The sequence below is a fragment of the Coloeus monedula genome (assembly GCF_965178545.1).
Source record: "Coloeus monedula genome assembly, chromosome: 4".
In the NCBI taxonomy this organism is placed as follows: domain Eukaryota; kingdom Metazoa; phylum Chordata; class Aves; order Passeriformes; family Corvidae; genus Coloeus; species Coloeus monedula.
In genome coordinates this window covers 34,045,529-34,062,443 of record NC_138784.1, presented here as the reverse complement: position 1 = coordinate 34,062,443, position 16,915 = coordinate 34,045,529, and the positions used below count along the sequence as shown (strand labels likewise).

The 16,915-nt window shown below is 36.8% G+C and overlaps 2 protein-coding genes across 8 annotated transcripts in view; one reads left to right on the top strand and one right to left on the bottom strand.

Moving 5' to 3' along the window:
• The first annotated feature begins 321 nt into the window (after positions 1-321).
• Positions 322-6,756, top strand: RLIG1 (RNA 5'-phosphate and 3'-OH ligase 1). Of its 4 annotated transcripts, XR_014226372.1 has the most exons (8): positions 336-449; positions 1,417-1,534; positions 2,160-2,255; positions 2,644-2,760; positions 3,121-3,315; positions 4,446-4,615; positions 5,171-5,457; positions 6,677-6,756. XR_014226372.1 is itself a non-coding variant. In XM_082280653.1 (7 exons), the coding sequence occupies exons 1-7, from the start codon at positions 360-362 to the stop codon at positions 5,357-5,359; spliced, it is 939 nt and encodes a 312-aa protein (XP_082136779.1). In that variant the 5' UTR covers positions 322-359; the 3' UTR covers positions 5,360-6,056. The 4 variants fall into 4 exon arrangements, 3 of the variants coding, with proteins under 3 accessions (XP_082136779.1, XP_082136778.1, XP_082136780.1); XM_082280653.1 differs by lacking the exon at positions 6,677-6,756 and having other exon boundaries at positions 322-413; positions 5,171-6,056; XM_082280652.1 differs by lacking the exon at positions 6,677-6,756 and having other exon boundaries at positions 5,171-6,056.
• CEP290 (centrosomal protein 290) overlaps positions 6,173-16,915 on the bottom strand; it is a 49,261-nt gene continuing 38,518 nt past the window's right edge. For 2 of the 4 annotated variants that reach the window (XM_082280649.1, XM_082280650.1), the window contains 11 exons: positions 16,218-16,835; positions 15,046-15,180; positions 14,684-14,770; positions 12,810-12,974; positions 12,362-12,484; positions 11,898-12,058; positions 10,096-10,237; positions 8,393-8,466; positions 8,133-8,236; positions 7,172-7,278; positions 6,173-6,881 (listed from right to left, as the gene is read on the bottom strand). In XM_082280649.1, coding sequence (XP_082136775.1) covers positions 6,696-6,881; positions 7,172-7,278; positions 8,133-8,236; positions 8,393-8,466; positions 10,096-10,237; positions 11,898-12,058; positions 12,362-12,484; positions 12,810-12,974; positions 14,684-14,770; positions 15,046-15,180; positions 16,218-16,835 — 1,902 coding nt within the window. In that variant the 3' untranslated portion in view covers positions 6,173-6,695. The remainder of the gene's footprint in view (positions 6,882-7,171; positions 7,279-8,132; positions 8,237-8,392; positions 8,467-10,095; positions 10,238-11,897; positions 12,059-12,361; positions 12,485-12,809; positions 12,975-14,683; positions 14,771-15,045; positions 15,181-16,217; positions 16,836-16,915) is intronic. The other 2 variants (XM_082280651.1, XR_014226371.1) reach the window with 2 other exon arrangements.

Sequence of the window (16,915 nt, the reverse complement as noted above, 5' to 3'; positions counted from 1 at the left end):
AGAGATGCACCTGCAGCCTGCGGAGGGCCCCACGCCAGAGCAGGTGGATGCACCCAAAGTAGCCTGTGACCCCATGAGAAGCCGGCGCTGGAGGAGGTTCCCGGCAGGACCCATAGACCCAGGAGTCTGTAGGAGCCTACTCTCGATGCGCCGGCGCTGGGGAAAGCGCAGCTGCCGCCGGGCCCCGCTCGGGCCGGGCCGAGAGGAGCCACCGCGCCGCTGGGCCCGATGGCGGCCCCGCCCCGCGCAGCAGCAGCAGCAGCAGCGCCCCCGGCGGCGGCGGACTCCATTTCCCATGGCGCAGCGCGGGCGGGCAGGCGCAGGCGCAGGCGCGGCGGCGGGCGCGGGCGGCCGGAGCCATGAGGCGGCGGGGCGCGGTGCAGCGCAAGGTGCCGTGTCTGTTCGTCACCGAGGTGAAGGACGAGCCCTCGGCCAAGCGGGAGCGACAGGTGGCCGGGGCGGCACCGGGACTGGCGGACTGGGGGCAGGCAGGTGGGGCTGGGCCCGTGCCCGAGCCCAGGGGAAATCGCTGGGCCGCGGGTTACAACAGCACGGATCGTGTTAGAGCCCCCGGCCACAGCCGAGTGGCGAGAAGTTTGGCTGCAGATTTAAGGGAAACTCACGGGAGAGGTTTGCATAGGATTCTCCCCCTGAAATTCAGGGAAGAAGGGCCGTCTGAGTGCTGTGTCAGCTGAGCCCCACGCATTTCCTGGCAAGTGCATACAGGTGTTCACCCTGATGCTGTGTTTGCTTTTTCTAAGTGAAGGCCACTCCAGCATGACCGCACGGGGAGCCTGCGTAAAACCATGCTGCCATTCCCACCTGTGAGCCTCGTACGAAGAAAAATGAGCTTGTATCCCTTTTGGGTTTTTTTTTGTTTGTTTGTTTTTTTTTTTTTTTTTTTCCTTTGTGGTTGTTTTCTTTTTGGAATATTAGGCTTATGACAGAAGAATTCATTTGAGGCTGTGAGATGTGGACAGACTGGGGCGGCAGTCACCTGTCTGGCTGCAGACCTCCAGCTTGTGTTCCCTGATTTTAGTAGCAACTGCGTAGTGAGCTTGAATTCAGCTCTGGGTGATCTTCCCCCATTGGTGATTGGCTTCTGGATGAAAGAGTTGAAATGGTTGCCAAAAGAACAGTAGCATAATTGGTCAATTCAGAGTTAAACCATCTCAATAATGGTCATGTAAGAGTACATCCCTACACTGGTGATTCTTTGCACAGAAAAACCTAACAGGGTATTGGATCTGGAAAATGTGGAAGTTTTGAAGAAGCAAGGGTGAATTGCAATAGTATTAGAAATCAGCTCTATAATAAGTGTAATACTTAACAAGTTGGATTTATAGAGGCCAGCTGTAAGGAGCAAGAATCTACATGAGAGCAAGGCAGTAACATAGCCACTTGTCTTCCTTTCAGCCATTTAAAGTTTTGGCAACTGACACTATAACTGGAAAGGCATTAGAGGCAGATGTACACAATGCAGTTCCTACTGAAAAGGTGGATGGAACCTGCTGTTATGTAACTACGTATAAAGGTAATAAGGAAGATCCATTTGCAGATTTCTCACGCTGACTAGAAGTCTTGTTTTACTTAGTTTTCACTTTTATTGTATGATTTATTTACAGCTGCTGTGAATTCAAGTGTCATTAAACATCCTGACCACAAAGTAATAGTTACCATAAACTTAGAAGGTGTTTCTAAAGTTCTTCTAGAATTTACTCTCTGAAATACATGAAGTGTGATTTAAGTGAATATGAACATCTAGGAACTATTCCAGTTTTTAAACTTCCTATTAGTAAGTCTTCCTTGCAAATTGGGTCATGTATAATAGAGTGTCTGATTTCCTTGGGGAAGATTAATAGAAGTACAGAGGTTGGGAGGAAATGAGAAGATTGTGGTTCATTGACTCACTGGGGTTCATGCCTTCACCTGAAATTGTAAGGAATGTATTACACTAGGCAAGACCGTATATAGAATCTAAAATAGATTCGGAAATTCATATAGTGTAATTTGAATTTAAATTGTGGGTGGTTTTGCTTACAAAATTTCTCTAGTGGCAAATGAGAATTCCTATCTTGCCTGTTATGTAGTTGATTTTAGTACTCTGCTGGGTATGGTTACCTCAGTAAAATGATGCTTTTATCTCTGGAAACTCCTAGGACAGCCCTACCTATGGGCCAGGTTGGATCGAAAACCCACCAAACAAGGTGAAAAAAGGTTTAAACGATTCTTGTATTCATTGGAAGATTGCAAAGGTTGGTGAAGATTTCTTTCCTTCTTTTTGACAATGCAAGTTATCCAGTTGGAAAAATGACCAAGCTAACATGGGAAATATCTGATCCTGCTCCAGTTTTTTTAACGTCACTCTTTACATTGAAGAGCTTTTAACTGGAATAGGTAGCTATTTTTTTAATCTTAAATTTTGAACCTTTAAACTTCTTAAAGCCTAAATGCATCTTTAAACTATCTTAATTGTAGACCACTCGAGTGTGACAAATGCTGGTGTTTGTACAAAGTAACTGGGACTACTGTCTGTAAAACAAGGTTTAGATCAATGGTATTTTGATGATTGCATTGAAAGACAACTAAAGCAAAGTTGGTTAACAGTTTGCCAAAAACTCAGTGTTGCATTTATATGTCTAGAATTTGTTTGGAATGTTGAAGAGGATTTCAAGCCTGTTCCAGATACCTGGATTCCAGCAAAGGACATAGAGTTCTCTAACGGCAATCCTTTGCCTGATGAAAATGGACATATGCCAGGTACCTATGATGCAGCACAGGTAAAACTGGGGAAAGGTGTGTGTGAATTTCTGAAGTGAATCAGAATTAGTTCCAGAGTTAAAAATAGTAATTAACGTATTCAGAAAAAAAAAAAATTGGAATGTCATTCATTCACTGTCAAGAAAGGCTTTGTTCTTCTGACACATGGAAATAATTGCAGTTTTCTGTACAAACTTACAGGCCTTCAGCTGAAGGCATAATTGTCACGTTTGAATTCTTATGAGATACAACAGTTTCTCTTTTTACTCTTTCTGTTTGTACTTAACTGTAGGTTTTTCTAATGCACGCATTTAATAACTTCAGTTATTTGCTTTGGTAAAATGCAGTGTTTTCTTATAGGTTGGGTGCCTGTGGAGAAACACAGTAAGCAGTACTGCTGGCACTCATCTGTTGTAAATTATGAGGCTGGAATAGCGCTGGTATTGAAACACCATGCTGACCCGGGGCTTCTGGAAATCAGTCCCGTGCCATTATCAGAAATCTTAGAACAGACATTGGAGCTTATTGGGACTAATATCAATGCAAATCCATATGGTAAGTTTATATGGTCTGGTTTTGTTTTTTTAGTTAAATACTTTCTTAATTTCGTGGTATTTTTGAGCTAAACAAATGCATTTTTTTGGTGTAAGTATTTTTTTAAAAGTTTTCCAGTAGCTACTTTTTTAGAAAGGAGAGAAAAGGGCTGGCTGAAAGAACTCTCACCCAAAAATACTCACCTTAGAAAGCTGAGTTGTCATGGGACTAGTTGTGTCTTATTAAACCTGTTACATAAAAATGCGTTGTTTTAGTCTTTCAAAAACATATTTTGACTGGAAAAGCTGTTTTAAATATTACTATTAAAATACTAATAAAATTTTTTAAGATTGTTTCTTGGTGCCTTCATTTTTTTTCACTTGCTGTTTTGATGAGTTGAAGTAGAAAATTTTATTCAGCCATTTTTTTGGAGCCCCTAAAGTTAGTCACAAGTTGCAATTTTTAAATTATTAAATAGGATTTTTTTTAAGGAAATGTAATTTAGGCTAAATTTTGGTTGTAGCTTCTTCCTTTAAAAGCCTTATAACTAAAGAAGTAATTGGGTATGAGCACAAGTGACTTCAAACTTCTGTGCTTTGCTGTTAGGATAACTTGCAAGGATGGATAGGAAAAATAGTCCTACCCAGTCTTAAGCATTTTCTCAATATGTACAAGAATTGCAACAAAAAGTTCTAATAGCTGTATTCTTAAATGAAGGCTTATGTTAACATGAAAAGGCAATGCATTTGTTAACAGCTCATTTTTAAGGATTCATGAGAAGATATGCCAGATTTTCAGGAACTAAGGTGTTTATGCTATTAATCATGATCTGAAGCATGAAGGATTTAGCTGGTACCTTTATGGTGACTGAGGAGGTGACCACAAGAAAAAAGCAGACAACTGTATAAATCTCTGTGTCACGTTTATTTTATACAAAGGAGAAGGAGATTTTAATAAATATAAACTAAAATGTGAGGAGAGACAGCTGCCTTTGGTACGTAAAAATATAACTAACTGTTCTGTAAAAGACGAGACAATCTTGTAGTATCTAATAGACGTTTACCTTTACAGAATGCTTTTAAGATACCTGCAGTAAAAAACGTGAGGAAACACATTAACTAGGTGGAACGTATTTGTTTCCTTAAACACAGGATTAGGAAGCAAGAAGCACCCTGTACATCTTCTAGTACCACATGGAGCATTTGAAATAAAGAATCCACCTGCTTTGAAGCAAAATGACATACTGTCTTGGTTTGAAAGCTGCACTGAGGGTAAAGTTGAAGGAATTGTGTGGCACTGCCATGATGGGTGTTTAATCAAGGTACGTATATGGATGGACAGGTCAAAAGCACTATAATACATAAAATGTGAAGTACTGTATTAATTTTTTGTCTTTTTTTCCAAATTCTTTAGTAGTAAATGTTCTCTAACAAATGAGATGACAGTAGAATTAGTAAAGCCACTGAATCACTACAATGACAACATGTTGAATTTTTTAATTCCCAACATTCTAATAACATAATTGGGAACATATTTTCTTGCCTCTCTGTATAGGGATCATTAGTTTTAAAACTTAATTCTTGTATTTAAAAAGTAAGTTCTTGTAATGTTGACTAATAGAACAAGCATTATTAATAAGAATGTGATTTTTTAGCAGTTTGTATTATTTCTGAAACTGTGGAGGACAGCTTGGTTCTGGTTTGCCTTTTGTGTTTTGTTGTTGTTCATGTTACAGAGATAACTGATTAATGGTTTTTAAGTGCCCTGATGCAGAGAATCCTAGAATCCACAAGCACCCACACACCTCCCAAGTTGGGAATTGTTGTGCTACTTTATCAACATGGCTGAACTGATATTATCTTTCCTTTTCTTTTAGCTCCATCGCCATCATCTTGGTTTACCTTGGCCACTTGCAGAGACATACCTGAATTCTCAGCCTGTTGTAATTTCTTTTAATAGAACTAAATATGACTGTGACTTTGAACCAAAGAGTTTGTTTCACCATTTTTCAAAGTTGGATGGACAAAGATTTGACAGACTCAAAGATATCAAGTTTGATGCTTGAAACGATTGTTTTAAGTTAATGTATGTGCTGCATTCCTCTTACTTTTCTGTACCGCAGAATTCTTCATGAATACTCTTCTAGCTTAGGCAACAGCCCAGGTACTGTATCATTTTAATTTTATTCTAAATGACTAATTTTAAATAACAGAAATCTGCCAGCCAGAGCAGAGATCTAGCTTCCAGCATGTTTATTTTCTGAAAAATCCTTAACTTTTGAACCCACTCCTGGAAACTGCTAGCATTTAGTGTAGGAAGTGTGTTGTCTACTGGCTGGTCTTAAAATCTTTACTAATGAATGCAATCAACTGGAAAAGTTACATAGGTTGCGCTTCTACAGATGTAATTATTATATGTACACTATTATATGTAGGTTTGAGATTTAGCATCAAGTTTCTTAACAGTAAAAGGACATATTTCACGTGGGACCAGAATTAGTCCTAAAATTTGACAATTTTTTTTACAGTTGTAACAGTTTCTTATGGGGAAAACTTCCTGGTATCATTTAACTGTTCATCTGCAGCATTATGCTATTATTTAAAAACCCAATTAACCTATATCCTACAGGGATTGCACTATTTTGGGAAAAAAGAGTAAATAATAGAAAATAAATGAGTTTTATTTAGGAGAACCTAGTAAGTGGAGAGAGAGACATGACTTGGCTTAATTCCCATTTACAACTGCATCTCAATTAGGAAACTTTGTCAAGGGCATACTAAGATAAGGTATACAAATAATAAAGTGAGACTGAATGATCATTTGAGTTGGCTTTATTTCATCTCTGCTATAAAAGTACACATCTAGCTCTATAAAATAAACAAAATGAAAAATGAATTATGTACAAAAATACCAGTGGTTTGGCTGAAACACTGTAACTTCATTTTCAGTTCTTTGTTCTTGGATTTTATAACATAGAGGTAAAAATAAGCAGGCATGTAAGAACAGACATCCAGCACACTGACCCTGAGTTCAGTTAAACATTATGGCCACACAAGACAAGAGCAAATTACATACTCTTACTGATCTGGAACTTAGCATACTTAGTATGCTGACAGTTTAAAAAAAATTTATTAACTTTTAGGAAGGTTTCAACTTCATCTGACACCTTACTACCCAAATTAACTGTTCTGAATTAAAATATATTATTGCACAGGAGGTGGGAGAGGTAAAACTTGCTTTTGACTATTGTATATAAATACTGACCATGGACTGTTGAATAATCCAATTCTGCAATCTTAGGTGTGTGCAAACTAACATAACTTTGGGAGACTTGTATAATTCTAAGATAAACACAGACAATTTTATTTTTTGTATCAATTAGGAGGATACTGAACACAAGCCTAATCAACAGAAATGTTGCCTGGACTATCCTGAATGCCAGACTCTTCATAAAGCTGCTTCAATCTCTCTTCTAAGATGATATTTTTTTTTACTTCTTCATTGTAGTTATATTTTAGATCCTCAAGTTCTTCAAAAAAAGAAGGGTTATAGGTTTCTAGTTCTCTTCTCAGCTCTTTTGTCTCTTCCTATTGAAAAGAATAAAGGAGTACCACTTTTATCCAGGACTTTGTTAATACCACTCAACAGCTTTTTTTGCCTTTTTCTTTAGAGGTTATATGATAAGAGAATAAGGATGTTGTTTAGAGGCAAAAAATGCTACCCATAAATAGCACCTTCCCAAGAAACCAAATAGGCTTTGTAAACAATGTTTAGAGGTTGACTTTGTCATTAAATATTAATTTAGCTATTAAAAGGCTCCTCCTAACTAACCATAATTTTGCTTATTATGTTGCCTAGGATGATCCTTGCAGCTCACCTTTAATTGCTGTTTTTCGAGCTCTGAAGCTTCCAGCTGTGACTGGAGGTGAGCCATTTCTGACATTAGCTTGTCAATTTTAGCCTTCTCTACAATTTCATTATGTCCTGCAAAAACAAAGATTTTTTTATGAAATTTTAAGTAGTGAAAACCCATGGCACAAATAATCTTGTTTCAGTAATTCTGCATCTCCTGAAAGCTGCAGCAGTTGAAGTGTATAAATCCAGTTGGGATCACCAAAAATTTAAGTCACCTGGGCTTCTCCTTAGTTCTTGTACAAATTAAGCAATGGTGACTAGTTCCTGTGGTTGAATGCAGAATTGTAGCCCAGTGGCCAGTCTGTTAGCACAGCTTTGAGAAATACAACATGAACACTTCCTCTGAATTAAATGCAGGAAGTTTGGAACTATCATAAGGGTGTTGTTGCATATGTTCATAATTTCAATAGGGTTAGTTTTGGGGGTTTTTTCCAGTCATATGGCAATGTGCTGCTCCATAGTACTCTGCTTTCCCCATGGAAGTGATGTCTGCTACACCTTAAATCATTCACAGAGCTGGTAAGTGGAAATAGACACTCATTCTCTAGCAGCTTGGAATCCAAAGCAAAATGCGTAGGAAAGAGGATTTCAATTAATGACTGACATCTTACAGTCTTTTGAGGTTAATGTATCAAGTTGGGGCAGATTTTTCCCACATACCTCATGAGGGAAAAATCATACAAAGTTTACAGCCTCTTGCACAAAATAATTGATTAGGGAGATTTTTACTAAAAATTCTCTACAAAAAGGTTATATATGTACTCAAAAATCTGAGACCTTAATCTGCTCCAGTTTACTTTGGCATTAATCTACTTCACATAATTCTGTAGATTTATTATCACTTTGCACACACATATTAAGTAAAAGTAGTTTTAGACCCTAAGTACAAGAAGATCTTTATTTTAGGTATTGAAAATTATTACCAGCTGCCGGACCTCCACTGGTAGAGGTGTGTCTTTCATGCTTATAATCCCCCATCTGGTGCACTAGTTCTGCTTTTTCTTTCTCTAATCGATCATTAGTTAATCTAGAATATAGAACAATTTTAGAATATTTTTTAAAAATTATTAAAACATTTTAAAACATAAAATATTTAACTAAAAATTGCAGTGGCCATTTCTTGATCTTCTTATTTCATGTATATTGGCTGAGGTATTTAGTTAGTTATTTAGAAGTCCATTACCTTAAAAGCTGAAGCTCCTTGATGAGGTTTTGCTCTGTCCCTGCACCTTCAGGAAGATGTTTGAGATGCTCAATCTTAAAAGGAAAATTAAGAAAGTTTTATTCTTAAAAACAGTATTCATGGCAATGCAGTTCAGGTAAGAGTTCTCTTGGATACAAGATTTAAAAAAGAATGAAAATAATACTAAGGATGTAACCAAACATTAGGCTATCAGGAAAAAAAAGCCTTTGTGTACAGTTTCCAAACATAAAGCTAGTTCTTGACAGCCTTTCTGAAGTTAGTAAAGATTATTGCTACATCTTTCATGAAGGGTGAAGAAAAAAGTATTTAGAAGTTAGATTTACAAAGAAAGTTGGATGCATAGCTACGTCAATGTCATGTATACATATGCTAAAGGAATTGATATACCTAAATCATTTAAATGCTTTAAAAATATTACTGATGTGCTTATTTGCATATCAGGGTGTCCCAGTTAAGTTAGAAAGATAGTATGAAAACCCTATGATTTTGCAGTGACAACCCAAATGAGGGTACACTGAACCTGCAGTTAAGTTAGAAGAGGTCCTGATGAGAGGGGGAGGGAGTAAAATTCAGAAGCACAAGAGTGGTTTAAATATGTGATTATATACAGTTAAGGAATGCAGTGACAGTTCATGAACTCACATGAGAGGTTTTTGTTCTGTTACTACCTATCATGGTAAGGATTTGGGTTATTTTTTTTACACAATGAGGCTCTTGTCTTTGCAATGCTAAGTTAACTTTGATCTCATCCCTTCATCAGTACTTGAGACATGAAAGAAACTGGCAAGTGTGTTGCTCCCAGAGTAGTATCACATAATGAAAGACTTCTATCTCTGTGTTAAATTTGCTGCTGCTATATACTTCATGTTAATAACACTGATGTTAATAAAGGAAAAACAAGGAAAAACTAACAAAATCATTGTTTTACAGGAACCAATTCCAAGTTCTATTTATTGAACATGTCTACTTGCTTACATTATATATATATATATATATGACTTCCCAAATTGAAAGTTTGTATTTGGTAACTTACACTGAGAAGGGCCAGTACAAGGTGTCTGGGGAAGAGAACCATCCACATATAAATAAATGAGAAGATGGAAGCTGATGCAGAGGCATAGTTCTAGGACTGCACCTCTGCACTTAAAAGCCAAAATGTGATACATCTTTTCAAAGGCACTTGTGTTTAAAATTTATCAACTCTTCCATGTGTACAATAGTACTTGTAAGACTACTGGAGACTGCATGTAAGAGGCCAGACTGGAAACAGAAATGAGGATCCTGTTTAGGACAGCAAACTCAATACTCCCCTGCCCGCACTGCTAAAAAACCAAAGTGGAGGGAATAGGGAGGTCTCTGCAGCAGCCTCACTCTGCAGAACCTTTGAAGCGTCTATCTACAGGCTTTCATGTGATCACTGAAACTGTAGTAAAAAAGCCCTACAGAAGAACACAGTAGAAAAATAACAGTTTTCCTCAGCCTGCAAGTCAAGAATATATCTTGATAGTATGTGGTAAACCTCATTAATTCACTAAACTATGTAAATATAGCAACTATGACTGAAAAAAAAACCCTATAGAAGAAAGGCTTAGAGAAAAAACAAGTATTCTGCCACTACAGACATTAGAAAGACCTAAATTAAGCATTCTATTTTCAGAGTTATCTGGCTAAATTTAACTCACTTGTTCTTTAAGATCTTGTAAATTTTTATCAGCGTTGTGTTCACGTTCTGTTGCTTCCTGAAGCAGCCGTTGAAGGTTAGCAATGCTTTGGGCTTTTTTAGCAATATCCGTTTCCATTTTCTTCAGCTTAGTTTCCTGCATTCTGGCAGTATTTTTATTTAGAGAAAAATAAGAGCAGAAGTTAATACTTTTGCAGAAATAGTGATTAAATTACCTTTAGGGGTAAAATACACCCTAAAGTATGTTTGGGGCATTGGCCTTGAAATAATCTCGGGCCTTATAAATACAATTTGCTGAAAGAAGCATAATGAGAAATACATCTTTAATCTTGGATAAAGGCTTTTCTAGATATTATGCTTCTGTGGGGTTTTTTTGTGTCAACACTTTATTGAAGGGGGACTGGAATCTTTTTATGCTATTGCACATAAAACCTAAGCACCTGCTGCTAAAAGGATGCATGTTACTGATGCAGTATGTACACTAGTTGTATCTTAATTCAGTGTTATACCTTTCAAAGTATTTTTCTACTGATTTAATAATTTGTGGAAAATACTGTACTCAGAAAAGGGCACTAATACAGATGCAGAAGATGAAAACTCCAAAGCCAAAACTATTCTGCAATAAATTGTTTACCCTGGAGGAACAGCAGTCAGAGGAAGATTCCATTTTGCTTTGAGCTGTAAAAGGCTACAAAGGTTTGTGTAGAATCTGAAATGCTGGAAGGTACCTCTGGAGGTCCTGTAGCCCAGTTCTCCCATCTGAATCCATCTGGATTTTCAGATAGCAATACAATGTCCAACACCTTGCTACCTGCCAAAGAGTCTTCTGAAGGGTCACTGGGATGACACCCCTTTGCCCTATGAAGCAATTTCTGTTACCACGTACATGCTTTGGTGGATGTGCTGGTGAGGTGGATTGCATGGCAAAGTTCCCCAAGCAGCTCCTCTGGGTTAGTAAGGTGTTCATGTTATTAACTTAAAATTCATGTTAAAGTAAATGCAAATAGAAGGCTTTATTCGCATGAGTTGAAATAGGCAAGTACAATTAAACATTGTATTTTGTATCTATATACAACTACATATATATCTCTGTCGACTAAATAGAACCAAGTATAAATGTTTTTCAAAAGAAGTGAAGAACTGAAAGAATAAATATATGAAAACTGCTGAGCCAATACACCAGCTGTTAAGTGTTACAGTGGGGATTCTGTAACACAACTGTCTTCACTGTATGCTCCTATCCTCTTTCTCCTGTGGCCATCAGCCACTTTTGTCCTGTCCTGCAGTCATTTTTGCCCTCATTCCTTAGACAAATTATGGTTGTTATCTTGCTTTGCATAGAGACATTTTACCTCACTGGATAGTTTGGGGGAAGGTTAAAAAAAACCAAATGGCTTTTTAAAGTCTCAGTGAAGTGAAATGGCTGAGCAACGTGTCAGAGCAGGGGATCCTGTGGGAGTGCAAGACTGGGAATGGAGTAAAACCTTGGCCATCAACAGTGATCTGACCTAAGATGAAATCAGACAGGTCTCTCTTCTGTCCAGTGGATTTTCTGCCCTAATAAGTTTACTGTCACAGGTTCTGATTTTGTAGATACCTTCCATCTCTGTTTACCACTATTAAAGAGTACTTTTGCAACTCATTATCTTATTTCACCCTGAAGTCATCCAGGAGTCCAGGACTAAGTATTTCTTACCAAAAATCTGCTCTCTCCCATCCTTATGCAGGACACAGGTTATTTCTCATAATAGCATAAGCATTTGTTTCATTTTTCTGTCTTTTTATTACATTCTCAATTCCTACCTTGTTACAATAGACTTCCAGCTTCTGCTGTCAGCTCCATCAAGTTGGCTCTCTGCCATATTTAGCTTCTTAATGGTTTCTTCCAGCTGTACATTTAACTTCTCATTTAATATCTCCAAGTTATTCTTCTCTATTCGTAACTTCTCTCCACTGTCAGCTTCCTATTGTTCAATAAAAGCAAAGCTTTATGGAATGCTTAACCTCACATGAAGCACAGCATTATCTCAAACAATGGTGCGATAGGGTCAGCGCTGATTTAGAGGAAAACTGCATCCAAGATTACTAGCACTACAACTTCCAAATTCGATCTTGGACTAGTCCTTGGATATCTCCTCTCCACATATAGTGAAAAAAATCTGTCATAGCAACATCAGTGCTATATTAACCACTAAAAAAACTAAAAACCATATACTTACCATAACCAGTACCTAATGAAATAAAGGGATGCATTACAATGATCATACCTTTTTCAGTTCTTTACGCAGTCTCTCATTTTCAGTAATGAGCTTTTCCATTCCTTTGGTCTTAGATTCATAACGCATACTCAGCTGGCCCTCCAGATCAAGTTTCATTTTTTCCATTTCAGACTAAATACCAAATAGTTTGTTAAAACATATTTACATTGCTTTGTAGAAGATTTCAGATTTCCATTTTTAAATCACAGAATAGTTATGGCTACTTAGCACAGTGAACATTTCATCACATAGTTAAATATATCCTTAAGGTACAAAGTACCTTAAATCATGCATTATGTTATGCTAAAATGAAGTTTTGCCTTTCTGTTCTGTATCATATCTGCCATTTTCAAAACAGTTTTTTGCCAATCAGTATCAACAGGCTTGCTACTCCATTTTGTTACTAACTTGCATATAAACTGTTATCTAAATACAGTTACTAGAGATAAATCTGTACCTTTAGCTTCTCATTTTCCTGCTCAAGACCAAGTAATTTCTCATTAGAAACCACAGCTGGAGCTTTTTTCAGTTCTTCATTTTCTCTTTGGACTCTCTCTACAACCTTTTTCATCAAGCCAATTGTTTTTTCCAGTTCTGGGATTGTCTTTCCGCTTCTACCAGCCTACAGAGAGGGGGGAAGGAAAAAGTATAAGTAAAAAATAGTTCATTTTGACATTCTGAGATACTCCAAATCTTCCTTTATTGCTTATTTTCCCATTTCAATTCATATTTATAAAAAAAAAGATGCTTTGTTTTGATATGACTTGAACCCTAGAATTTCCTGCATACTTACCTCTGCAAAACATCTAATGATATATTAACCCCTCAAGTCAACAAATCAACTCCTTCATTTTCTGTGTTACCCAAAAGAGCTGCAGTTAAGTCTCAAAATCTGCTGTACTTCATGAACTAAACTGAAACATTAGGAAAATAAATCAAAGAACTACTTAATTTATTCAGCTTTTCTTGTAGAAAAATTCCCCAACCCAACAGACCATGCAACTGGGGGCATGGGGGAAAAATGGCTGGGAACTTGAGGGAAGAAAAGAGGGCCATTTTTTAGCATCCCTTCTTCTGCCGAATCAAAGTGACAGAAGAACTATATTTTAAAGCCTAAATAGATCTCCTGTTCCAAAGGCATATATTCTTCTTGCAGAATAATAAATAAATGTATGTGAGGGTAACATTGTAATTTCTCTATTTTTCTTCTTTCACTACATTAATTAATGAGTTAGAAAATCTGTTTAAGTCTTCAAATCCATTTATTTTCTCATCATTGTTGTAACAATTTCCTCATAATTTTAAGATGCTGCTGATTCTACTTCTGGGGCCATAAGGTACCTCCTTTTCTTTCTACGGAAGTAAGGAGCAAAGTAAGTGGAAAATGGGGAGGATTTTATTCCCTGGAGTTCTTCATAAATATATATAGCAACCGAATTTCAGAAGTAAAAACTACTTCTTTTTCTTCTCTAAAATAACTGGAGGGATTAGGAGGTTTGTGTTGGTACCCAGCAGAATTAAAGAAAAACCTGTCACATCCTGCTGCCTGTGAATGGAGAAAGATGCAGAATTTGCTGTCTCCTCAGAACTTTTGCATGAAACAGTTTTATAAACTGAATTTCCTTGTCCAAGAATACCACTGCATAAGAGACAGATACACAAGCAGTCCACACAAGGCATGAGTAAAGAATGAAAAATATCTGATCTTTTCCAGGTACCCAGAAGCAGAACTCATTTACCTTGTACAGCGATCTACAAAGAGCTACAAAGGCACTTAGGAGCTTTTACTAACTCAGCTTTCTTTAGAAGGTCACACAAAGAGTTTGATAAGTGAGCAGCAAGAGACATACTGGGCACTGCTGAGTACTTTCTTCCCTTAAACTTCCGAAATACTGTTCTATTAAGGTAGTTGACAGTAGCTAGGGTAAAATTTAGCTGTCACCTTGCATAGTACAACAAAAACTTTCACTAACAGTAAAGTACCCTTTCTACATCTGCATCAAATCATTTACATAGATACATGAATATAATTTTCATTATTATGGCTGTAACTACGATTTATTGTACAAATATGCTTCTGAAGGTAACTAATCAAAATGACAAAATAAGGCCATGATAGTGTAAATATTTAATGGTTTAGCTCTAGTCCTTCTAATGGTCCTGGTAACTTAATGTCATTAATTTATTATAGCATTTTGTCAATAAAATAAGCAAGAACAATTCATGTTTGCTTTTGGTTGATTCCAAATAATTTAGCTTCAATAATACTTTGCTTTTTTTTGTATTTAATTTTCATTTAATTATGATGGAAAGTGCTGTTAGAATACTCACCCCTCTAATGCTGCCCAGCTTTCGTTCAGCTTCTGCTTTCTCTTTTTTGAGAAGTTCACACATTTCTTTTAAGTCATCTACTTGGTCCTACAAGTGAAAAAAAAAGTAATAAGCAACTTAGATCTCAAATTGAGGTGAACAACTGGTGAACAAAATCACAGTGGTTTTACTTTGAAAAATTTAAGAGAAAGCAATTTCCCATCTCAGTGATATTTTCCATCATTTCTACCAGCTATTCAACCCTCTCATCTTCTGTAAAATCGTGGAAAATTTACAGTATGTACAGAAGAAATATCCATTTATTTTTAAACAAATCCCTGACCTGTGTGAGGGTAAAGGGGACTAAAGTAAAAAGATGTTACCTTTAGTCTTGGCAAATCTTTATTGGCCTGCTCTAGTTGGAATCTTAGCTCAATGTTTTCAGATGACAATCTTAAATTTTCCTTCAAAACTTCTTGTTCTCTTCGATACTGATCACTTGATCCTATTCCTGATGTCTTGAGAAAAGAGGGGGAAAAACTGCTATTAAGTGGTAATGTACTAATTCAAAATTACAACTATCAGTTGTAGCTGATTAAGTGCAACAGATAACTAGTATTTCTCACAGAAATGAAACAAAACTTTATTATTACCAGTTTTGATCTAATCTGCTTTAACACCTTCTCTTACATTACTTTAACTTGCTTAACCTTTAAGGGAAGTTTAAAAATCAGTATAAACTAGTAAAAATTTCATCAAACCAAAACTGACTCTCAAACTATTCTGTAGAAATAAATCTCAAAAACTAAAAGATAAAAAAGCTACTGAATGTAGTAAGCTGTGACACTGTACCTGGGAACAGCATCTAATTTTAAGGACATACTCTGATAGTTTTTTAAGTAGTACCATGTGTCATAAGAAATGTCATATATGTCAAATGGATCAGAAAGCAAGTCAGGAAGAGCAGTATGTAACTCTCATTTAATCTGTTAGTTCCCACAGTCTTAAGTCTTTATGCATGGAGGCTAGTAATTTATACTACACAAAGAGTGCTTTGCATACTTTATAGTGCCAATTCAAATCACAGTGATATGGTAAATTACTATGCCTGGCTAGTAAAGAGTAAAACCTTTTAATAATATAATAATCAGTGGTTTTTACTTATGTAATTTGGGAATTACTGTATGATTCATTACTTCATCACTAATTAGAGGAATCAAGTAATTGCTTCATTAAAGCATTTTTTTTTCCTAAGTGTAAATAATAACATATCATAAGTCTCTTAAAGAATGAAGGACATCAATTAGCTCCATGTATCTTTGGGGTTATTTGTAAACTCTCTGGATCAAAATTTTAGGATTGACAGTAGCTTACTTGTGAGCTGACATGCATGCCTATCATGAAAGTATAAGGTTTGCTTTATGGACCACTTGGCAAGTACTTCAATATCCCTGCAGACCATGGATAGGAAAGCAGTGCTTTATCAAGACCAAACTATTCTATTTCTACATTATTTATACTGAAGAAATGCTAGAGGGCCACTACAGTATCAAACCTCGGGCATTTCACAAAATTCTGGGGTAGTTTCAACCCCTTCTGTACAGCTTCGGTCATTTTCCTGTTTATTCTCTGCAGTGTGTGGATTCATTTCATTATTCATATTTATTTTGTCTGCTTCACAGCCATTAGCTTGATTAGGATGTTTCCCTGAATCAGACTGATTGCAGCTCATTCTGTCAGTATCAGAGTCTTCTACACATTCTTCATCCACATTTGATTGCTTGAAAATTTCTTGTTTCCTCTCTTTTTCTTCACATTTCTCATTAACTTTTCCATTTTCAGGCTGGGTTATATTTTCTTCTTTTTCACTGCAGTTCTCTTTACCTTCCCTAGAAATATCTGTGTCCTTGCATTTCTCACTATCTTCATGGTGCTGTTCAGGAGACACTTCCCTGCTTGCATCAGCAGCAGCCTCCTGCCCTTCATTATGCATAATGGATGTTTGCATGTCTGCATCCTCATCTACTTCACTGCCATCAGGAACACTATTATTAGTCTGATGTTTGATTTCATCCCTATTTGAAATAGATTTCTTGTGAAGGAAATTCAGATACTTTTGTTTACTGACAGTGATAGGAACAGACTTGGTCAGTTCAGTCTGGTCACATGTACTCTGATTCAAGTTGAAGATAGAGTGAAGCATGAAAGAAAAGCAGAACACAGTAAAAGAAAACAGGAAATAAAGGAAAATAG